We start from the raw sequence: 24,811 nt of genomic DNA, 5'->3' as shown, positions 1-24,811 counted from the left end.
GAAAGACAGGTCAACACAGGAGAGAGTCTGAACTGTGCTGGGGGATGGAGCAAAGGGAGCCAGAAGGTTTGCTGGGGATATAGCTCAGGGGTGGGATAAGGCTGGCTAAGCTTCGGAGACACATCTCATTCTGGGGATGCTTATATATGAGCAAATAAAAAAACACAGTAAGAGACCCCAAGAAGTGCCACTGGGGCTAAACAACAAAGTTAAAGAAGCAGTGAGAGACAAAAAGGCATCCTTTAAAAAGTGGAAGTTAAATCCTATTAAGGAAAATAGAAAGGAGCATAAATTCTGGCAAATGAAGTGTAAAAATATAATTAGGAAGGCCACAAAAGAATTTGAAGAACAGCTAGCCAAAGACTCAAAAAGTAATCGCAAACATTTTTTTAAGTACATCAGAAGCAGGAAGCCTGCTAAACAACTAGTGGGGCCACTGGACAATCGAGATGTTAAAGGAGCACTCAAGGACGATAAGGCCATTGCAGAGAAACTAAATGAGTTCTTGTCATTGGTCTTCACGGCTAAGGATGTGTGGGAGATTCCCAAACCTGAGCCATTCTTTTTAGGTGATAAATCTAAGGAACTGTTGCAGATTGAGGTGTCATTAGAGGAGGTTTTGGAACACATTAATAAACTAAACAATAATAAGTCACCAGAACCAGATGGTATTCACTCAAGAGTTCTAAAGGAACTTAAATGGGAAATTGCAGAACTACTAACTGTAGTTTGTAACCTATCATTTAAATCAGTTTCTTTACCAAATGACTGGAGGATAGCTAATGTGATGCCAATTTTTAAAAAGGGCTCCAGAAGTGATCACAGCAATTACAGGCCGGTAAGCCTGACTTCAGTACTGGGCAATCTGGTTGAAATTATAGTAAAGAACAAAATTGTCAGACACATAGATGAACATAATTTGTTGGGGAAGAGTCAACATGGTTTTTATAAAGGGAAATCATGCCTCCCCAATCTACTAGAATTCTTTGAGGGGGTCAACAAGCATGTGGACAAGGGGGATCCAGTGAATATAGTGTACTTAGATTTTCAGAAAGCTTTGACAAGGTCCCTCACCAAAGGCTCTTAAGCAAAGTAAGCAGTCATAGGATAAGAGGGAAGGCTCTCTCATGGACTGGTAACTGGTTAAAAGACAGGAAACAAAGGGTAGGAATAAATGGTCAGTTTTCAGAATGGAGAGAGGTAAATAGTGGTGTTCCCCACGGGTATGTCCTGGGACCAATCCTATTCAACATATTCATAAATGATCTGAAAAAAGGGGTAAACAGTGAGGTGGCAAAATTTGCAGCTGATACAAAACTACTCAAGATAGTTAAGGCCCAGGCAGACTGCAAAGAGCTACAAAAGGATCTCACAAAACTGGGTGACTGGGCAACAAAATGGCAGATGAAATTCAATGTTGATAAATGCAAAGTAATGAACATTGGAAAACATAATCCTAACTATACATCTAAAATGATGGGGTCTAAATTAGCTGTTACCACTCAAGAAAGAGATCTTAGAGTCATTGTGGACAGTTCTCTGAAAACATCCACTCCATGTGCAGTGGCAGTCAAAAATGCAAACAGAATGTTGGGAATCATTAGGAAAGGGATAGATAATACGACAGAAAATATCATATTGCCTCTATATAAATCCATGGTATGCCCACATCTTGAATACTGTGTGCAGATGTGGTGTCCCCATCTCAAAAAAGATATATTGGAATTGGAAAAGGTTCAGAAAAGGGCAACAAAAATGATTAGGGGTATGGAACAGCTTCCATAGGCGGAGATATTAATCAGACTGGGACTTGTCAGCTTGGTAAAGAGACGACTAAGGGGGGGGGGGGGAGGGATATGATAGAGGTCTATAAAATCATGACTGGTGTAGAGAAAGTAAATAAGGAAGTATCATTTACTCCTTCTCATAACACAAGAACTACAGGGTCACCAAATGAAATTAATAGGCAGCAGGTTTAAAACAAACAAAAGGAAGTATTTTTTCACACAAAAATAACAGGAGTACTTGTGGCACCTTAGAGACTAACAAATTTATTAGAGCATAAGCTTTCGTGGGCTACAACCCACTTCTTCGGAGAAGTGGGTTGTAGCCCACGAAAGCTTATGCTCTAATAAATTTGTTAGTCTCTAAGGTGCCACAAGTACTCCTGTTATTTTTGCGGATACAGACTAACCCGGCTGCTACTCTGAAACCTTTTTTCACACAGTGCACAGTCAAACTGTGGAACTCCTTGCCAGAGGATGTTGTGAAGGCCAAGACTATAACAGGGTTCAAAAAAAGAACTAGATAAATTCATGGAGGATAGGTCCATCAATGGCTATTAGCCAGGATGGGCAGGGATGGTGTCCCTAGCCTCTGTTTGCCAGAAGCTGGCAATGGGCGATGGGATGAATCACTTGATGATTCCCTGTTCTGTTCATTCCCTCTGGGGCACCTGGCATTGGCCACTGTTGGAAGACAGGATATTGGGCTAGATGGACCTTTGGTCTGACCCAGTATGGCCGTTCTTATGAGTGAACCCAAACCTTTGGCATTTGTGAAGGTCTCCATCCCTGAATGCCACGTCTCCACGCCCCGCCGGCCCAGGCTCACCCTGCTGTCAGTGGTGAGCACATTGCCGCTCCCAGGCACTGAGGCGCAATGACATTCGCATGCCAGGCCTGGGCTTTGCAGAGCCCGGTGCAAAGTAAAGGGTGAGGGGGCCTCGGGCAGACTGGGTCTGCTTGGCAGGGGGAGGATGCTCATTAGGGAGATGGGAAGGAGGGGGGGACAGGGCACTTGTCATGTCTGTGGTAGTGTCACAAGCAGGGAGCAGACGGACAGGGAAGATTTCAGCCCCTGGGAGGGGGTTGGGACTGCGCAGTTCAAAGGAGGGGGAGTCAGGCCATGGAGAGGGGAATGAGCTACATTGCATGCTGGGACAAATGCTGACAAAACAAAGGCCTGCCACAGTGTGGCTGCACAATTAGGGTATCTATCTAGGGCTGGCCCTGTTAGCTGAGAAATCCCCAGGGAGCTCCTTCTTCTCTCAGCAGCATCCTCTCCTCACTGACTTTCAAAGCACGCTGCTTTGGTGTCTTCAAACAGCTCTGAGCTGAAAGCAGCTGGGGTGGTTTCACGCCCCTCCTCTTCCCCCAACCAGATGTATTTTCTTTCTGCTGTTTTGCCCTTTATTGATGGTGTGCAGAGCTCTGCTTTCACTAAGGGCAACTGAAATGCTGCTCCTGACTGCGATGTTGGAGGTGCCAGCTGATCAACAGGATAGCGCCAACGTGGTCCGTGAAATCGCTGGCTCTGCACTGGGCCATGTTGTGCAGGATCTAAGCCGGCAGCTCAGCGATCCAATCAGACCTCTCTCCCCAAGGACCTACTTCATGGGGCAACGGTTGCCTGCAAAACTTGTTGTTACTTGTTTATTTGCTGGTTAGTTAAATAGGTTCGTTGGGGACCGAGTCTGATCTCGCTGACGACAGTGTGAAACCAGAGTAACTCCATGGAAGCTACAGGAGACAACTCGAGTTATGTTGCTGCTGCTAAGAGCGGAATTCATCCGTTAGATAGTTGTGTAGAAGCAAATTCTACCCTGCCTTGTATCCCTGGCCCCCTCTCTGTAAGCAGTGGAGTTGCTTAGGGCAGAAGTTATCATTTGGAGTTCCAGGGGGAGGGATAGCTCAGTGGTTTGAGCATTGGCCTGCTAAACCCAGCATTGTGAGCTCAGTCCTTGAGAGGACCATTTAGGGATCTGAGGCAAAAATCTGTCTGGGGATTGGTCCTGGGGGTTGGACTAGATGACCTCCTGAGGTCCCTTCCAATCCTGATATTCTATGACTGTTCTGGCAGGCATTCCATGGTTCAAACTCCAGCTGAAGAAGCACATGCTGCTCACATATTAGCAGAGACACCATAAATGCAAGTTAATGCACACACAGAGCCATTGCCCAGGACTGCCCCAGAAGCAGGGTTCAGAAATCCCTGCTGCGTTCTGCCAAGGTACCATCTGCTGGCCCATCGTTGTTGCGTGCAGGAAAGCTGGGCCAGCTTTCACAGCCTGCTACTGAAAATGAGCTTGACTTGTTTGCCGCTTTCATGTGTGAAACACTGAAGTGGTCTGATAACCTGTCTCTGGCCTATACCTGATGTTTCAGAGGAAGGAACAAACAACTAACCCTTCATGTACCTATTCAGCTGTACAATCCTTTGAACGCCCCCAGCCGATCAGTGCGTGCTCTGCACTCTGGAGCAATCGAACTGGGATTCCTTGTAACTTTGTGACTTGGTTTCTGCATCTGACAAGGTTCTTCTTGGAGGTCAACAGCCGACCCTTTCCTAAAACAGGCTAGAGCAGTCGCTCCATGGATTGCTCGCCAGCGTGCAATTCTCAGGTTGATCAAATTGCAGCGTCCAACGGCACTTCCTTTGATCCTTCTGAAGCGGGGTGTCCCACCCTTCCAGCCACGCCTTTGGCGGGCTAATCGCTTTCATTTATTATGATCCAGGGATGCATCTTATTGAGCTTTCCCTCTCGCTGGGGGGATCTTTGACAACAGCAAAGAGAATTTGGATGGAAGGCCCCATTTGTGCTTTGCCGCGCTGAAGTCCCCCAAACTAGCTCTACCCCGGGGGCTGCTCCCGTCTAGCCTCGCCTCTTCCTGCTCGTGATCCGAGCGTGCATCAAACGATCCCGACAGAGGCAAAGGCCCCACAGCTCCCCCCCGCCCTCCCACGCAACCCCCCTGCCGGCTGCTCCCGGCATTTCCCGGGCAGCCAGGCCGGGGCCAGCTGCACGCAGGCGGGGAAGGAGGCGGCGCTGGCGGAGAGAGGACGCGGGGGACGCTGCCCAGAGGCGGCCCGGGCAGCGAGGCGAGGGTTAAGGGAAGCCGGGGCGCCCCGATGCAGGCGTTTGTCACCCGGCGGATCCCCCGCGAGGGGCTGGCGGCCCTGAGCCAGGCTGGCGTGTAAGAGGGGGCGGGGGCTGCAGGCGCGGGGCACGGGCCCGGTTCTCCCCCGGGCGGGGGCTGCAGCAGGCGGCGGGGCACGGGCCCGGTTCTCCCCCGGGCGGGGGCTGCAGCAGGCGGCGGGGCCCGGGCCCGGTTCTCCCCCGGGCGGGGGCTGCAGCAGGCGGCGGGGCACGGGCCCGGTTCTCCCCCGGGCGGGGGCTGCAGCAGGCGGCGGGGCCCGGGCCCGGTTCTCCCCCGGGCGGGGGCTGCAGCAGGCGGCGGGGCACGGGCCCGGTTCTCCCCCGGGCGGGGGCTGCAGCAGGCGGCGGGGCACGGGCCCGGTTCTCCCCCGGGCGGGGGCTGCAGAGCCGGGCGGGCGCTGGGCTCCCCCCACGTGCGGCCGGGCCCGTTCGCAGCAGGCGGTTCCGTGGCTGGGCGGGGCCCCGCCGGGATGGCCAGTGGGGCTCTGCGGGGGCAGGGGGCTGCCCGCATGGGCAGCCTGGGGGCAGGGGTTGGGGGCCAGATTCGGGGCTCGATCCTGAGCGGTGCTGAGCAGCCCCGGCCCTGCTGGGAGGCCGGGCAGTGCCCAGCCCTCGGAGGGGTGGCAGCCTAGGCACCCAGAATTAGCCGCTGCTTCTGGAAAGGCAGGTCCCAGGCCTGTGTCCCGGGGGCTGAGGAGTCCTTCACCAACGCCAGTGAGGGGCGTACCGCCCCCCTGAAATGCGCTGGGGTCCTGTTCCCATTGCTACCACCAGCAGCCGGGTGCAGGCAGAGAACGCCTTGGCAAATGGTCCTCACTGTGATGTTCTGTGTAATGCCATGGTGCCCAGCAGCGCCAGTCATGGCCCCTGGTGCTGGGCGCTGTACAAACACTGAACAGAAAGACGCCTCTGCCCCCAGGGGATGCCCGCCTGAGGATAAGAACCTTCAGCTGCTGCTCTAGAGAGAAGGATCCAACCAGGGAAATTAAGGTTTTGGGTACAAATGTAGTCGTTGATTTCATCACTTGTCGCTCTGCAAGTGAACCTGCAGCTCTAGTAAAAAGACAGAGACCCAGCCCTGAAGAGTTTACAGCCTATTTCAGACATAGAGTGATTATCTAGCGTGTGTTCTGTGTCCCATAGGGCAAGGGGCAGGTGTTTAGACCGTGGATTGTTGTGGTGCCATCTGTTTTACGGCAGTTCCGTTTCTGACCCTTTCCATGACAAACTCTGATGCTCAGAGGCGTTTATAGATGGGTGGTAATTTCTTTTTTCTTGTAAATGACCCATCCGAGGCTGAGGCCTGGGGGACAGAGAGCTGGTTTTTATTTACAAGGAAAGAAAGAAACTGCTGCGCTCTTGTGTTAGGCACTTCTGAAAATGTTGTCCTTTGAAGCCTCTGAGTCCCACTGACTTTCAATAGGATTTGGGCTCCTAAATCACTTAGACCCCCCAGATCCACAGAGATAGACAAGTCCCCCTTGATTTGGGGATTTGTGGCACTTTTGAAAAATTTGCCCAGAACCCCTTTTTCCCTTCCTGTGACTGGAAAAGACTTCGCCTTTTTTTTTTTTTTTTTTTATGCAGAAATATTTTGTAAGCCATTGATCTCAGATGCTGGTCGGGGCCTTTGATTCCAAGAAGCAAAAGTTAAAATAACAATAACGATGCTGTGCATAGAATATAGCCAGCTAAGGTCCCAATTCCAATTCTGTAAACACTTGTGTATGTCCTTAATTTTATGCACCTGGCTAATCCAGTTGACATCAGTGGAATTATTCATGTGCATAAAATTAAGGCCATGCCTACGTGTTGGTAGGATCAGGGCCTATGTTTTGCAGCAGGGAAATCAATGGGGGTTTTGCCATTGACTTCAATGGGAGCAGAAGGAGGCCTGTTATGTGTCCTCCCTCCCTCTCTCCGGCTATGGGTTCCTTGAATTTTTTAACCTTAGTTTGACATTGTACGTTATCCTCGGATCAGCAGTTTTTTAACCATCTCCGGCCTTCCAGTACTTCCCAGGCAAAACATTCAGAACCAAACGTGTGTTTCTATTAAAAGTTGTTTTCCTAACTACAGCTGACTTTCCCCCCCCACACACACTCCCCCATTATTTTGTCTATGCAAAGCCAAAGGGCAAACGGTGCCTTAAAAGAATTAACTCCCCTCCCCCCCCCCCCCCCAGCTCTACTGTGGCTGCCGCTGGATTACCCTTCTCCTGGCACACAGGTTCTGACCGCTCAGCGTTGTTTCATGCATTGAATGTGCTAAAATGAGTTACGTTGTGTTTCGTGCCCGTGTTTGTTCTTTAAGAAAATAAGCAACTTTCACATATTGCAAAATATCAGTTACTGGCATTACTGCAATGACCCCCGCCTCCCCCCCAGTACAGACACGCTAGTGCATGGGCAGTGAGCGGTTGTGTGGTGTCTTCGTTTAAATTGCCTGCAGCATTCCAAGCCTTCTGTAAAGTGGTAGGCCCCCAAATTGATTTGCAGTAATGCGTTCACAGAGCATTGTTGGGGCACCACGGGCTGCCCGAGAACAGTAAAAAATCACCCTCTTAAAATGCAAAGAGGACATCGACCAGCATCCAAAACAAGGTCTTCAGAAAGGAGTGGGCAATGAGGTCTGTGTGATTAAGGGGCTGGCTAGGGGTGCAGACTGCCCTGTGTGACCTCGGAAAAGTCGCTTAGTCTGTCCATGCCTCAGTTTCCCCATCTGTAAAATAGCAATGATAATACTTCCCTGCCTCGTGGGGGTGCTGTGGAGATAAATTCATTGTTGATTAGGAGGTGCTCAGATATTCCAGTGATGGGGGAGCCATATAAGAACCTGGAGAGGCCAAGTAGGAAAAGTTTCAATTGCTATTTAAAAGTGTGGAAAGATGAACTGGGGTAAAGGTTAAGGGAAAGCCGAGGACTCTCCACAGTAAGGGCTGCTGAGGCAGTCCTGCGGGGGGGGGGGGGGGGGGGGGGGGCCTGAAAGACTGGTCACTTCTGAGCACAGATACCATCCAGGCTGAGGCTCAAGGGGAAGTTCTTGACCTGCCCTGATGTCTGTACCATTTGGAGCATTAGACAGCCCGTGTAAAGAACACCAGACCAGTATGCAGTGATCCCAGCTGATGCGGGCTAGAGGCAAGGTTTGAACAAGCTGAAAGTGATGCCATTTTGTTGACTTCCCTTGGCAAACACAGTACGAATACCTGGGGCAATACGCAGCGCTGGCTTGAAGGGGGCCTCTTTCTCGTGCTTTAATGTGATTTGTGACTTTCATGTATCCTTGTAGCTGCAGCATCCAGCAGTGGGATTCAGACGAACCTATCCCGCGGTCAGAATTGCTGGCGGGTGTGGCTGGGAAGCATGGACTGCTCTGTCTCTTGTCTGACCGGATAGACAAAGAGGTCCTCGATGCAGCAGGTGGGTATGGGCGGCGGCTCTCTTGTGAATGGCTCTAGCTGATCTTTTGTCATCGAAAAAAGAGAGGACATACAGAATTGTATCCGTGCTGCCCGGATCTCGGTCCCGGTGTCTCGCCCTCACAGCCCCTGAGAAGCGGATTGGCTGACCCTTCCTTTGCTGCCATGCATTAATACGAATCCTCCATTTAAATTCCACCTCACGCTGTCCCTCCATCATGGCGGCACAGAGTTGTAAGACGCGAAGAGATGTGTCTAGCTCCCTAGTGTCCACTGGCCAGAATTCACTGTCAGTCCCTTTTGGGTGTGTGGTTTTTTTTTCCCTGCAAGAAGAAACTTCTTTGCCTAGCGTAGAGTTCCCCAGAAAATGACCACTAAAGAATGACTTGTTCCCAACCCAGTCAAAGAGAAGCAGCTAGGAATATAGATGCAGCATCTTTAAAGAGACTTTTCCTTAGCTAACGGGACACTCAACTTTCTTTGATGTTTTTGGCATTTAAAAAAAATCCTATTTCTGGCAAATCCTGATTTTGGTTTCAATTCCTTTAAAAGTTATAAGGGATTTTCTGCTTCCCTTCCCAGTTGATGTTTACAAGGTGTCTTGTAAAAAATCTGTTCTGGTCCAGCAGAAGTTATGAGCTTGATGCAGAAATGACTGGGTGACGTTCCCTGGCCTGTGTTAACAGGAGATCAGATCAGATGGTCATAATGGTCACTCTGGCCTAACTCTGTGAATCTCAGGGAAGGAGAAAATTGACCAGCTGTGAAGGGGAAACAGTGAAACTGACGATGCACAAAGCACAGTCAAATGTCCAGAGTCAGTTGCCTGAAAAAGTGGTATTTCGGTTTTGCTGGCTTCCTTCAGTGTCAGCCCTGTTAGGTGTTTCTGGTCATTAGAGTAGATTCCAAAGATTCAGACAATTACAAGCCGGTAATTGTAAGACATTTTTATCCTTTCATTTTTCCATTGTTGTGTTTCATTCTTTTTAAGCTCTGTAGGTTTTGAGGGTTCTGTCTTCATGTTTTGCAGGGTCTAACCTTAAAATAATCAGCACGCTGTCTGTGGGTGTTGACCATCTGGCTCTAGAAGAAATTAAAAAGCGGTATTGTTTGCTCCTTTGTGTGCTAACTCTTAACCATGGAAGGCATTTTCTTCCGCTATTTGCTGTGTCCCCTTCCTCTTGGGTGCAAGAAATGGAGAACTGTTAATTGAGAGAAACCAATTGGAACAGAGAATGGGTCGGCTTGGGCGTAAGGCATTGCACTGGGACTCGGGAAACGTTGATTCGGTTTCCAGTTCTACCACAGGCCCTAGATAGCTTTTAAAACGTGACCTTCAGTCTCTCTCTGGGCCTCAGTGCCCCGTCTGTACAATGGGGATAAGAGCACAGCCCGAGCTCCCAGCGGGGTTGTGAGGATCGATGATTGATTAATTATTATTTGTTTGGTGCTCCAATAATATGGTAATATAAGAACCTGTGTGGGGAAAAATGCCCCACAGAATGAAGTGTAATACAAATAGGATTTCGTCCAAATGTAAACAGACGTGCAAACTAGCATTTCACGTGTTAACACTTGAGGACCGAAATGCTGTGTTTGAATTGCAGTGGAATCCGTGTGGGATACACCCCGGACATCTTGACGGACGCCACGGCCGAGCTCTCGGTAGCTTTGCTCTTAGCTGCGTGTCGCAGGCTGCCGGAGTCAGCGGAGGCAGTGAAGAAGTGAGTATTGACAATTTAGGGCTGGCTTCTGAGCTGTGCGACGTCCGTGAGAGTCTGGAGTAACTCCATAGACTGTATGCTTGATCAATCCTGGACCCGAATACACCAAAGTAAAGGCAGTTCCTGCCTTGAGACGTTTACATGGATGCAGTTACAGTTACTCTGGATTTGCACTGGACTAGCTGAGATCAGCATCGTTCTATGAGCCCAGTGAGTTAAGTACAATTAACAAAGAGGCTGTTTTAAGTCCTAAATCTAAGGCGTAACTCTGCGTGCTTGGGCAGTGATCCAGCTAGAGCGTGTGTGGCAGTATAAAGGGGCCTTAAAGGAGGTGAAAATGGCCTCCTGAAGAGCCTCCTAGATTGTTCATGGGGCCTCCCTGGCCAGAAGAGAGCAACTGGAAGGGCCCGGCACTGGCCCTGCTCCCAGTGCGGGAAGGACGTTGGAGGTATGGCCAGAGTTCACTGCACAAAGGCTGTACCCAGGGGCTGTGGGGAGTGGAACAAAAGTTAGATCAGTCTTGAGGCTGCTCTAATTAACGCTAAAGGTGACTTACAGCAGGAACATTGTAGAGCCCGTCGCTTCATGTTAGCACCATTCATACCTGTTCATTTCTGTTTCTGGGGTGCTAAATCATTGCCACCGGTATGTGACACAGGGGTTGTGAAGTATTTGTGCCATTCGTCATTTGTTGAGTCCATATCCAGACTCCAGGCCAACCTGGAAAATGGAATCGGTCTAACATCTGTTTGTATTTCATGTCTTTTTGTAGTGGTGGTTGGACAACATGGAAGCCTCTGTGGATGTGTGGGTACGGGCTGTCTGATAGCACTGTAGGAATCATAGGGCTGGGAAGAATAGGTGAGTGAATTGTATTGTGTAGATGTATACTAGTATTTGTCTCCCAATAATGGGAGCACTGTTGACTGACATAGCAATGTGTGTGTGTGTGAGAGAGAGAGAGAGAAAATTTTCCAAAAGAAGACACTTCACTGCACATACCCCTCCCTCTGGGGAGGGGATGAGAGAACGGATACAGGCCAGCTGTTGTTACTTAATGCACTAGTGGAAGGCGCTCAGATACGCTGGTGATGAGCATGGTACAACTACCTGCATAGAATAGACTGTTTGATTAAAATAACAAACTCAGTGATCAGTAAGAAGATGTTTAGCTCCCCAGTGTGTACTCTCTGTAGCTTTAATATTTTACTCAGTTTTATCACGGCCAGAAACTTTCTTCTCTTTGCCTCTGTTTTTTGTGTGCATGTGAATTTGTGTCTAGCCCCCTTTCCTGCAGGGAACAACCCATGACTCAGGTGTTCTCCTTCTTGTTAGTTATAGAATCCGATGAATCCTGGATGTAACTTTCAGCCCCTATGTTCACTCAGGCTTTTGCTGAGCAGACATTTATGCTCTCACCCGTTAGGTGGGGAGTTCACAAGTTACTTCATTCTTTGGTTATGCTAACAATTTTGTGTTTAACTTTGCCCCGTGGTAGCGGTGCTGGACACATTCACAGAAACTGAAAAATAAATAAAGAGAACTGTGAAGGACAAAACATTCTGAGGACATTCAAACCAGTGGCTGATGGAACACTCCCCCATTCACCTGCCCTCCCAGGAGCCACAGGCTGACTACGCAGGAATCTCTCTCTCCATCCTACTAATCAGCGTGCGATTGCAATCAGGCTTAGACCTTAAGCTGTAAAACATTCACATATTTCCACCTTATCGGACTCCTAAAGCAAACTGGACTTTCTCTTGCTTTATTTCAGTTAAACAAATATCCCAAAGTCCATGGTACACGGGAGTGCTGGCTTGTCTATTAGCTTGTGGAGTTGGTCAATGGATTTTTTTTTTCCTTCCTTCAATTCTCTCTCCAAAATGTCACTTCAGATTTAATGTCCCATCATTCCCTTTGCTGCAGCCGCCTTACCAATCGAAAATTCATTCGCTTCCCACGGAGTGAATGAGAGCATGTGGCCTCCAAAATGAATGGGAAACCTCAGGCTGGTGCAGGTAGAGTAATCTCTTAATGAAAGTGGCCGGTTTCATTGCAGTTGAGTGAACAGTGAATGCATCCTGCGGCCTTGTCGATAGATGCAGGAGTAATACACTCGGTTTTGGGCTGTCAGGTTGCAGGGTTAGTGGTTTCCTTCCTGCAGTGCATGATTGCAGTGTGCAGAGACGTGACCTCTTCTTGTTTTTAGGACAGGCAGTGGCGCGCCGTTTAAAGCCATTTGGGGTCAAGAAATTTTTGTATACGGGAAGTCGCCCAAAACCGGAGAGCGCCGTGGAGTTTCAAGCCGACTTTGGTAAGAGACATAAATGAAGCTGGAAAGACAGCTCTGGAAACAAAGCTCTCTTCGTAAGTGCAGAATAACAAACAGTCCAAATGAGTTGATGCAGGGAAGATCTTGTCCTTGAGTGTGGTGATTGGAAACTTGAAGGCTTCCTGAAGCGCAGTGTAGCAGTGCTGAATTATTAAGGCCCCACAAAGTGGCTGGTGTTTGAATGTAGAGCGCAAACACATTTAATATGTTGTTGATTGAAAGTGGTGACGATGCCATGAGTGAAATCTGGACCCCACTGACTTCAGTGGGGCCAAGATTTCATCCCAGACCTCTTAAATAACTGGCAACTCTTAAATGAGACTCTCTTCAGATATATTCACATTTATATCAAATATTTGTTTTCCTACCTATAATAATGCACATGCTCTACTGTGCCTTTCTGCATGTTAAACTCACTGATAGACTTTGTCGTGCAAAGTCCTAAGCAGTTGCCCAGCTGTGACTTGCGTTTGAAAAATAAACGGTTCCAAAAAAATCAGTTTCTATTGGGGTCAATCTTTTGGTTTGTAAATCCAATGAACTCTACCTATTCCTCTCCTCCCATCCTTGGGTGAAAGCTGAAAGAGTTGTCAAATCTGTCTTCAGGCCTTACAGAACTTCTAAATGTTTGTTTAAAATATTATGGTAATATTTTGCTAACTAATACGTACCACCCCTGAAATGCACAATGCAGCCACCTCTGGGGTGGAAGACTGACTTGCTAAGCATGGGTAAATTTCTTCTTTTGGTTAATGATACCTTGTCTATTTTTTTTTTTAAAGGTCCTTTAAAACATGGCACCTTGTTCATATGATGTTTTTGTTTGGGTTTGGCAACCCAGTCATGGGGTGAGGTTAGCAAGATCTTCCTGAAGCAGTAGTCCCTCACTGATGACTATTTAATGGACATTGGGTAGTTCCCAAACTAGTTAAAATACACGAGACCCACCCTTGCTTCCCCCTCCGGAAACTCATGATGTGTTTTTTGGATTTTTTTCCCCCCCTAGTCCCACTCACCAAGCTAGCAGAAGAGTCAGACTTTGTTGTTGTTACCTGTTCCTTAACTCCCGACACTAAAGGAATGTGCAACAAGGATTTCTTCAGCCGAATGAAGAAAACGTCTGTGTTGATCAACACAAGCAGGTGAAAATCTTCACTGTCATCTTAAACAAGACTAGATTGTGGGTGAAAAAGGAAAAGCAGGTGATATTCAGGTAACTGATATACGGGTGTTATGGATGTCAAGGGATTACGCTGAAATTGCCATGGGGGGGCAAGTATTGGCTTGGGGCACCAACTCTGAGTTTGTGCTTGCTAGCCTTGTAGCTTGGCCTGCTGCGACTATCTTTTAAATGGATACTAGATATTAATGTACACAAGAAAGTAACTTTTCTCCCCCTTAGGGTGGAGTTCAGCGAATATCATGGGATTATTGCCGCTCTAAAAGCTGCAAAGTGGGCGCCATCTTGGAGTCTCTCCTTAATGGGAGGAAGTGGGTGGAAAAGCTTTGTTTGTGGTTGGTGGTGATACTCAAACGGCCTTTTCCCCAGCGGGCTGTCACCATGGAAGATAGGAGCTGCATGAGGATTGGTCAGATGCTACGGTGCCATCTACACGGATGTTACAGCTGAGGGTTAAAACTGTGCTTAAACACAGTTCAAATTGTGGGTGCCCAAATGGGATTCGAATGCAATGGGTCAACTACGGCAGTGGTTCTCAAACTTTTGTACTGGTGACCCCTTTCACAAAGCAAACCTCTGAGTGCGACCCCACCCCCCTTATAAATTAAAAACACTTTTTTTATATATTTAACACCATTATAAATGCTGGAGGCAAAGTGGAGTTTGGGGTGGAGGCTGACAGCTTGAAACCCCCCATATAATAACCTCGCGACCCCCTGAGGGGTCCCGAGCCCCCGTTTGAGAACCTCTGGACTACAGCCAGGTTTGTACCTGGGTACAGTGACTTACGATAACCCGTTGCAGAGCATCGAGAGAGCAGTTAAGCAGAACCTGATTGTTAGTGGTGTGGAACAACGGGCACAAAGTGACATACAGAGCTGATTATTCCTGCCGAAGGCCGATGGGGCAAACGCTCAGGCAGGTGAGTCGTTCCACTGAAGCCGGAGGGACGACTCGAGTGTGTAAAGTTAAACACGTGGCAGTGTTTGTATCCCATGCTTGTCTGGCTTACTAGTAACAATACCTAGCTCTTGTATAGCTTAAACTGTGTTTCTTAGGGGAGCGGTGGTGAACCAGGAAGACCTGTACCAGGCTTTGGTTAGTGGCCAGATTGCAGCTGCTGGTCTGGATGTCACAACCCCAGAGCCGCTGCCTACAGACCACCCTCTCCTTTCCCTGAAGAATTGTGGTAAGCCACCATCTTTGCAAACAGCAGCTGTTTGCACCTTCTCTTACATTCCACTTCCGGCACTTCTGATGGGGAGGCAGTGGCTTCTAGTGGCTAGAGAAGGGGCTCATGTAGTTCTTGCTATTCTGTTTGCCACACTGACCTGACAAGGAATTTCAATCCTGGTGACTTGGCATGGTTCGTGTCTAGCAAGGGTTTAATATGCGGGGCAAATTAGTCACAGGCAAGGGAAAGTCAAACCGGGTGTGCTTCAGTAAGCTGCTCTTAGCACTGGGCCATAGCAAGGCAGTGTGATATGAGGGGCATTGAGGAGGGAAAACCTTGTCAGCTGCGTGTGTTAATTAAATTCAGGGCAAATTTTATTTCATTCAAATGTATTTGCTCATTTGCAAACATGTCCCTGACTGATCACCGTATTCCATCAGCTGAGAACTTAGACCCCATTTCAGCAAGGGACTTAAGCATGTTGCCTAGTTTGAGCACATGAGTAGTCTCCTTAACGTCAATGGATTGGGACCTTACTGCTCAGATACCGAGGTGATGAACATGTTAGAAGTAGAGCTGTCAAGCCAATAAAAAAAATTAATCGTGATTAATCGTGTGATTAAAGTGATAATAGAATACCATTTATTTAAATATTTTTGGATGTTTTCTACATTTTCAAGTATATTGATTTCAGTTACAACACGGACTAGAAAGTGTACCGTGCTCACTTTATATTTATTTTTGATTATAAATATTTGCACTGTAAAAAACAAAAGAAATAGTATTTTTTAATTCACCTAATACAAGCAGGGGACCTGAGTTAGTGAACCAGGAAGACCCTTCCAGTCCTATGTTCTTGTCAAACAGTGAGATGTTAGATTGGGTTTGTTTAGTCTGGAGAAGAGAAGACTGAGAGGGGACATGACATAGTTTTCAAGTACATAAAATGTTGTTACAAGGAGGAGGGACAAAAATTGTTGTTCTGAACCTCTGAGGATAGGAGAAGAAGCAATGGGCTTATATTGCAGCAAGGGAGGTTTAGGTTGGACATTAGGAAAAACTTCCTAACTGTCAGGGTGGTTAAGCACTGGAATAAATTGCCCAGGGAGGTGGTGGAATCTCCATCATGGGGTTTTTTTTAAGAGCAGGTTAGACAAACACCTGTCAGGGGTGGTCTAGATAATACTTAGTCCTGTCTTGAGTGCAGGGGACTGGACTAGATAACCCGTCGAGATCCCTTCCACTCCTATGATTCTATGTTAGGAACAAGAGGTCCTGACTTTACACTTTCTAATATTTAGTTTTAAAGAGGTAGCTTTTATACTACATAAAGGGTACAAGATCACAAATGCTTTCCATCTCCCCTTTAAAAGCATTAAGCTTTAAAATGTATTCTTAATTTCATTGACAGAGCTGCTCAAATACCAAACCCATCTCTGAAATATGTCTTCTCTCCCCCGTATAGTGATTTTGCCTCACATTGGAAGCGCTACCTACGCCACGAGAAGCGCCATGACTGTGCTGGCTGCTAACAACCTTCTGGCCGGCTTGAAAGGGGAAAGCATGCCAAGTGAACTCCAGCTGTGAAGAGAAGAGAATCCCAAGAACATCGCTGGCTAGACCAGGTCATACCTTAAAAATGACCATTTTCTCTTAGCCCAGAGAAGCAGAACAGATCCTGACTCATTCCTGCTGTAAAGTTGGTGTATGTGTGTCTGTCGTTCTGCCAGTAGAACTTATTAAACCAGGCTTGAGTAACACACAGTTGTGTGGTGGTTATGTGGAAGCGGGATGTATATTGTGCTATTTCTAAGAGAAAAACTGAATGCTAGTGAGACTCTGGAGAGCACATAACTGTATGTGGATGGAAACTCAAGAGATCAAAGAAAATCACGCCCTTTCCTGGAACAATTGGGCCCATTTTCACAAGAAGGCAACAATCATAATCAGATGGGTGGCTTTATTCTTTATGGCTCTGATAAAGCAAAAGCCTTAATCGTACTTAACGTCAGATGTGCCCCAATGGCCGGCACGTTATGTGTGTCCATCCCCCCCCCCATGTCTGATCTACAGAGGATATGGGTCTGTTATCGCTCTCAACTTGAGAGCAAAGCTCTGTAGCTCAAGTTGTAGAAACTCATGATTTTAGCGGTGAGGGTCTCCAGGTTGTCAGCCCAGATGGCAGGTGTCACATCAGCATATGTCAAACGCCTCCATAGGGGGGCTACTCAGACATTCGAATCTCTGGATTAACCAACAGGTGGCTGAACACAGAGAAATGCAGAATTTCCAATAGGAACATTTCCTACTATGCAGCAACTATTAATTCTGCCTTAACCCATGTGGGCAGAATAGTTGTGAGAGGAAAATTAGTCTCCCAGGAATGACTTTCTGCGCATGGGATGGGCTGGGATCTGCAGGTTTTTGGTAAGGTACGATTGTTCTTATTCTGCCCAGAGAAGGTGTGCATATCCCTTCGAGTGGGATGTCAAATGGAGGCATGTAGTCAGGGCGGGTATTGAGTAATTAGACTGAGCCTCTGAATTGCCTTGGGGAGTGTTGCAAAAAGTGGAAAGGCAGGTCCTGATCGCTGTGGGGGAAAGTGCCTCCCTGGCTCTGGTTCAGAGATCCCTTCTAGAGAAGAAACTGGAACTAGGTCTCATGATGGGTGACCCAGGCAGGGCTCTATTGAGTCAAAGGACTGGGTGAAGATTCCATTCCCCCAGCTCTATCTTCTGTCTGCCCAGCCAATCTGCCTGGCTGTTCAACTCCCCTTTAATGTAGAGAGCTTAAAGGCACAGAAGGTTGTTTTCTGCCCATGAATGTAGGAGGTTGGATTGCTGTAGGATGGCTGTGGATCTGGTGCATCCGTGTTTGCTGACAGAAGCTACTGCTGCTATGGTGTCAGACATCACTATTTAAAGGTATTCCTGATTGAGGCCATTTCATTCAGTGTTGAAGCTCCTTGTCCATTCATGATCCTTAGATGGATTTGTTCCCTGAATGGGCTCCCCATGCTTTGAGACTGGCGTTGGTTGTCACCACCGTTCTCTCCGGCTCTGCCAGCGTGTGGTCTGCTGCGTAGCTGATTTGCAGCCACCAGGATAGAGATTTCAATACTGCTTTGGGCAACGAGATTAAGGTAGATAGAGTTGATGGGTCCTCTGGATCCAGAGAAATCAGGAACTAGAGAATACAGGTGGAATCTTGCCCATTGCAGGACATCTGTGCAGGATACCATCATATCGAGAGATGATATCAGAACCCTTGTAATAAAGTTGAGTGATTGCTGGGGGATAGTATCTATCATCCTGCATCTCCTGTCTGTTAGAAAAACTTGTAGCTCAGTATCTCTCATGACTTCCAAGTGTAACTTGGGCTGAACTGGACTCATTTGGCTGTCTGTATGGTAGATAACGAAGCCATGCTGCTCTAGAACTTGTGCTCATTCCAAGGAGTGGGACCTGATCAGAAGACCATCCAGGAAGTGATATGCATGCACCCTCCTCTCTGAGAGGTTGGGATAACTAGCACCTGGGTAAATAGCCTGGGGGTGGTTGCAAGGTAATCTATAGCCATCTTCATGCAGCTGTGTTTCATCTAGTTGGGGGAAATTTGGGAGATCAGGAACCTAGGTTTGGGACTTGCCTTTTGTGACGAACTGGGACTGTTCTTACTGTGGGCTTTGAATGCTGACAGGGGAGTGGGGCTAGGATAGTCTGCATTGGGGGATGGGAGACTGACCGACGGAGAATACCTGAGCATGTAACATGAGAACCCAGGAAGGGGGTAGAGGCGAGGTGACACCTTTGCCCGGGAAACTGAACAAAGGCTGTGGGAGGAGTCGCTGAAGGCAGAGTTGCAGGAGCTGGCTGGTGATGTGGCTGGGAGGGAGACAGGGCTCTGACCTCCCAAAGGGGCTAGGGTGCCCTGGGACCCCAAGATGGACCTAACTGAGGGGGGGTCCTGTTGTCTGTGCCTGCAAGACCTGTCTTGGACTGTATTCCTGTCATCTAAATAAACCTTCTGCTTTACTGGCTGGCTGAGAGTCATGGTGAATCGCAGGACGCCGGGGGTGCAGGGCCCTGAGTCCCCCCATACTCCGTGACACCTTTGACTCTTAATGCATAATCTAGGCAGACTCCATCCAGGACTCGTTTGTCTGACATGGTGTGGATGCAGCCAGCTGCAGAGTTTTGTCGCCTGCTCCCATTCTGAGTGACCATGTCATGGGGTCAGCCCCAGGTCATGTTTGATTAAAAATTGGGGTTTTCCAGAGGATCACGACTGCCCCTTGTGCCCCTGGACCTATTCCATCTGCCAAGGGCTGGTTGGGTGTCCCTCCACAGATACTTAGAGTAGGTACAAAAGGACTAATGTGATCTGTAATAAATAAGGCCTACATTCTCTTTTTGAGGACCTGGATGTCAGGAAAGTCATCTTTGATTTTATTTAGGGGATCCTGCTGTGGATTTGTCAACAGGCTCACTGAAGAGCCTTGGCCAGCGTCTGTCTGCCATGAGCATCAGCCTTTTCCATGACCTTAGCCATAAATGATGACGAGGCAGGGTCACATCCCATTGCCCTCACAGTGAATCTGAGGCTGTCACAGAAGGTGCCTGCTACAGAGGCTGCTGCTACGCAAGCTCTCTCAGAATAGCTCCCACACAGAAATATTTTCTGATTTTTGAAAGGGAATCAGTCCATGCCAAGATGGCTCAAGTAGACGAGGCGCAGGCTGTGGATACTCAGAGGGTGGTGGAGGAAGCTTCAGAATTCCTCCTTAAGCAATCTGTCTTCCTCTCTGTCTGGTCCTTGGGGAAGAAATCACCCTTAACTGGGATCATCCTGCCTTTTACAAGGGAGGAAAGGGCTGCATCCACATTTGGTAGAGTAACTAGGTCTGGACTGGATCTATGAACGTGATACTGCATCTTGGCCAGCCTCTGAGCTCTTGCTGGGTTTTGCATTCAGCCCTAATTGCATCTTCCAGTGTTGCATGGAGAGGAGATAGGTTTGAGATGTTGAACTGAGAGGAAGTATTTGAGTGGTTTCACTCTCTTTCTGTCTAGATCTATTCTGTGTAAGTTCTTATCTTTTGATGCCTCCTCCTTTTGAGGTTCTTCCAGTGGGGGTTCAGTGCCTGACACTACTTGCCAGGATAGAAACAAAACTCCTCTTGAAAGAACTTGCTTTGAGGTTCCTCCTGTGGGGGCTTTAGCTCAGATTCAGAAAATTGCCCTTCCCAGGAATGAGAAGCTACAGGGTCCTGTCTTGAGCTCTTTGTCTTCCTGCTCTTTTTACAGCCTTTTGTGCCAGGGGCTCTCTCTCCCCCTGAAAATGGAAGAGGACGTGAGATAGTCCCTCTATCTCTTGCTCCTGTGTTTGCTAGGCAACAAAGTCTTAGAAATTGAGTCCATCGGAAAGGGTTTGGAACCTCAAACAGTAAGCTATAAGCACACTTAAAATTGCCACATATCAAAGAACCAGTGGTGTGGGATAAGTAGAGCCATGGAGTAGAGTATTAACTCTAAGTGAATCTGATATTTTTATGCTCTGCTAGCCTCAGCTCCTGGTTGAAACATACTCAGCAGTTGGCAAATCTCACTGGCTTAATTAGATCATAGGTATCTGGTCACCCCAGGGGCAGCTGATCAAATAAGAAGTGGGAGTTAAACTGCCATTGCCATTAAATGTCCAAGGATTTCTTGGTGTTTAACCCCCCCATCACCTGCACCATAACGCTGGTGCGGAGTGTACAGAGGCACCATTGGCTTGTTTTTGTTGCCCTTAAGCCAAGTTTGCATTATAAGCAATTGACACTGGCAGCTGGATCTAAATGTAAGACTTTCTCTTGGTATCACTGTAGAGAAGCTACAGGCAGATAAACCAAGTGATGAACAGTGGTGTTATGTATGTTTAATCCCATTTGACAGAGAACTCAACCAATGTGTTCTAACTTGTCAAACTTTTCCAGTAACCAACCTAGCATCAATCTTTCCAAGACCTTTTTCCATGACAGAGGAGAGCAAGTTTAAAAAACTATTTAAGTAACATCAGATCCTTAAGAAAGCAAATTTGCTTGCAAAATTTGTTTTACATAGGTGTAAAACTCTCATACAGCTTTCACCAAGGGACTTTTTAAATTGGTGGGATATACTGTACCCCATGTGACACCCTGCAGCCCATGTTCACCACTTTTGTATGGGCATAATATAGTTTGTTTGAAGTATCATTTGAAAACTCAATCTACAGACCAACATTGTTTTGGTAATCTATCAACATTGTCCATGGAGCTGAGATTTTACTAGGTGATTGTTACTGAAATATGCTGTCATTCTGGGTAATGCCCTTAGACCATTTTTTCAAAGACAAAAGGCACACTGGCACACTAGCTAGGTGCTAAAAGGCCATTAGCTGCTTAATCGGAGATTCACCAGCAGGAGAGTTATAAACAAATTATTTACAATTCCCCAGAACAGCTTGCAGAACACATATGCAATTGAACTGCTGACCCCATGACCCAGCAAAGACTTTTCCAGTACAAAGGGTTAGAGTATAAGAAGGGGGAGGGAGGGAGCCTCTGGCCACCTCACCTATGACATCACTAAATATCTGAAGAACTAAGGGGAGTGGTTCCAGGCTGGAAAAAGCAGCAGCCTGTGACCTATATTGCATCTAAGGGTGAGACAACTGATTTTGCTTTTAGAGTTAGCCTAGGTAAAGTCTAGAAATTAGAGTGTGGTTTTCTCTCTCTTTTGTAACTAAATCTGACTTATGCCTTAGCACCTGTAAATCACTTAAAATCTATCTTTCTCTAGTTAAATGGGGTTTACTGTTTTATCTAAACCAGTGTGTATGGGAAACCCGCACTTGAGACAAGGGTGGTGTATATTCATTATCCACTGTTGGAATGACAAACTAATTATGACTTAGTACATTCCAGTGGGCCACTGAACAATACAGGGCACTTTTTTTGAGGGGAGAGCTGGCCACAAGGGGTATTGTTTTTCAAGACAAATAAGGTCTTGTTCATAATGTTACAGGATTGTATTTGTTGATTATTTAAATCTAAATAATCAAGAGACACCTATGCAAGGAGCTCAGTACCCTAGCATAGCATTAGCAATACAATCAAAGTAATTCAATAGGAACTCAGGCAGCCTTCTTTGACACTTCATTTTCTAGGAATCATACCTTCAACCTTCTCCAAAAATACCCAAATAGATATGTTTTGCAGCATACCTGGATGGTCACCAAATCTGGACACTTCAGAGTCCTCAAGCCCACACACCGAATGCCCTGCTAGCCACCCTCTCTGCTTTATTACAAGAGCGTTCAAGCTCAGGCATTCCTGGAAACGGCAGCTGTGGCAGTATGGTACAGGGAGAGACGAGCCCTCAGGTAAGCCAGTCCCAGGTTATTTAGGGCTTTGTAGGTCATAACCAACTCCTTCAACTCCACCAAGACCAACACACGCACCTGTAGACCCACTGCAACCTATCAGTGTTCCAGTCAGGATTAAGTAAATAAGGAAATCAAATCAGACACATCAGCACAAAAATGTAGTGTTTATTTTCAGATGTATCTCATAACACTCTAAACATACTGAGCTTCACGTGAGATCGCACTATAGTGCTCGGCTATTAAGTCTGAACAGAAGTGGAGTGAGGCTAGTTTTGTAATTATAGTCAGGTTTGGAGATTAGATATTGCTTATTTTACAAGATGGGTCAGTTTAGTAGTGAGTGTTTATTCTGAGATATTGCTTCACATAGGAAGACCAAGAAAGCAACAGCAGTCAGACATGGGTTACTGAAGCTGTAATATGTCCTTCTAGAAACACTGTAATTTGATATACTGAAAATTGTGTGTTACATCTAAAAGATTCCCAATGTTTATTTTATTTCTTTTCTTTGTTGTTTCTGAAGAGAGCAGCCCTCCCTTACCACCTATGGCCTTTCACATAACCACAAACATTTTATTATAAAAACTGATCCAGAAGTACAGTTAAATATAGGTTTCATTTACATGTTCATATTAATTCTTAAAATTAAGTGCATTGATTGCCCCACCCCCATCTCTGCTTTCTTCCTGTGAGTGGGAGGGTTTTAGACACAGATGCTAGATAAAGAAAACAGCTGGAAAATAGAAAAAAATAGGTTTTGGAACAAAACTGGAAAAAGGCAAGATATTAAAAAGTTAGGCAAGATATTAGCAATAAGGCAACACAACATAAAATTAAATTAGAAAACACTGCATTGTAGTGATGATCTAGTTTTAATGGAGATGCAGTGAGACTGACGTAGTTCAATGCTGTTAGTCCCTTGACATCAACATGATTACCACAGAAAATGCTGCATTTTCTAATGCTATTCATGAACTTGGCACATGTCCTTGGTGCCTTAAAAAAACAAAAGCCAGAAGTGTAACCATTAAAAACCAGTCATGGGACTGTGAGGTTTTAAAAAAATTGAATCATGTCATAACAGTTCCAAGTTCCTGCTTACCCTAGAAGCTTAAATTGCAAATCAAATATTAACAGCCCTTAGGCAGTTTTCTCACCACAAAGCGGGAGAGAAGAGTACATTTTATTTCTCTCTCAGCCAGATATTGTTTCATACATAGCCCCGTGTTTCTGTGGTACTGACCAGGATTGTTTAGTTCCAATGTTTCAACTGTCTCAGTTACTCAAGACTAAACTAGCTACAGAACTGAGGAATAGGGATTTAATTTTCACAGCTTCCATTCAAATAAATCCAAGATTTTTCAGGAGGCCAACATCCCTATTAAAAAATAGCAAAGGTTTAATCAAAGTCAGACAGTAACACCACACAGAATGAGTTTGCTACATAACAGATTAAAGATGAGGAAGTTGGGAAGTTTGCAAATGCTTTTTTTAATATTAAAAATAGCCCCCACTGCTGCTGCTGCAGATTAGCTATATTAGATGCTCATGATCTGTCTCCTTTGGATATGACAGATGTGCTGAAGCACTAACTGAGATTCTGCATAAACAAAGTAACACTGGTCAGTAGAAGTGCTCCAAAATGTTAATAGAAACCCAGTTTGTTGAACTCCAGGAGTTAGTTCATGTGCATCTTAAAAAAAAAAACCAAAAAAACCAAAACAAACCACAACTGCAAAGAGTATTCGTTACAATGGTATCAAAGAAGAGGAAATTAAAATAAGATCTGTGAGATTCAAGGGAAACAGAGATTACTGAACTTGTTTTACAAGGTGTACAGTGCTATTTTTTAAATTAAATTTGTGTTGGATTTTTACTTGTGGGAAAGTACATTTATGATACTTCTCTAAATTGAAGAATTAGAGTCAACCGCTACATTTATACAGAGAGGCATATGAATATGGCAAGACAGGCTCTCATTCCTGACTGTTCCTCAGATCAAAGTCATCCATGGTTGGGAGGACAATAAGTATATGGAAAAGGAAATTAAAAAGCCTGAAGATAAGAGCATCAGAAAAGGATAGTCTGCTTACACAATGACTTGGATCAGATGGACTGTCAGCATCTGGAAAGGGTAAGAGACTATCTTACACAATAAAAGAAGCCACCACAAATCATATCTCCCATTTAAAATAAAGTCGACAATAACGAACTCTTTTCAGACATCTATGTATATGGAATTTTAACATATGAAATACAAGTTGGTTAAAATACTGCTAAGAATAGCACATACAGAAACAGTACGTCACTTATCACTCATTACAAGTTTTTACAGGAAAAAAAATGGTGAAACACCTAGGAGATCTTGCTGTATTCAAACTATATATACACATCTAACAGTCCAAACGCTACTTGTCTTGGACTCAAGGTAAGCACCTTCATTACGGTGTCCATTACAGGAAAACAGCCAAAAATACATTCAGAACCCCTACAACTATTTTCATAATTAACATTTTAAAGCATTTTGTGGTAGACAGGTGTATCCAAGATTGTTTTTCTTTAAGGATATGCAATCTGCATTAGTAACAGTAAAGAGCTCTTTGCATTTTTGTTCATACACATAATGTATCAACT

At 46.1% G+C, this 24,811-nt stretch overlaps 1 protein-coding gene across 1 annotated transcript; it reads left to right on the top strand.

The window, feature by feature from the left end:
• The first annotated feature begins 4,911 nt into the window (after window positions 1-4,911).
• GRHPR (glyoxylate and hydroxypyruvate reductase) lies at window positions 4,912-16,530 on the top strand. Its single transcript, XM_065406403.1, has 9 exons — window positions 4,912-4,976; window positions 8,231-8,361; window positions 9,391-9,463; window positions 9,968-10,084; window positions 10,857-10,945; window positions 12,294-12,398; window positions 13,423-13,558; window positions 14,655-14,785; window positions 16,236-16,530. The coding sequence occupies exons 1-9, from the start codon at window positions 4,912-4,914 to the stop codon at window positions 16,355-16,357; spliced, it is 969 nt and encodes a 322-aa protein (XP_065262475.1). The 3' UTR covers window positions 16,358-16,530.
• The last annotated feature ends 8,281 nt before the right edge of the window (window positions 16,531-24,811 follow it).

The sequence above is a fragment of the Emys orbicularis genome, chromosome 6, assembly GCF_028017835.1.
Source record: "Emys orbicularis isolate rEmyOrb1 chromosome 6, rEmyOrb1.hap1, whole genome shotgun sequence".
Lineage (NCBI taxonomy): Eukaryota > Metazoa > Chordata > Testudines > Emydidae > Emys > Emys orbicularis.
The sequence above is the reverse complement of the archived record's forward strand: the minus strand, read 5'-3'. Positions and strand labels throughout refer to the sequence as shown.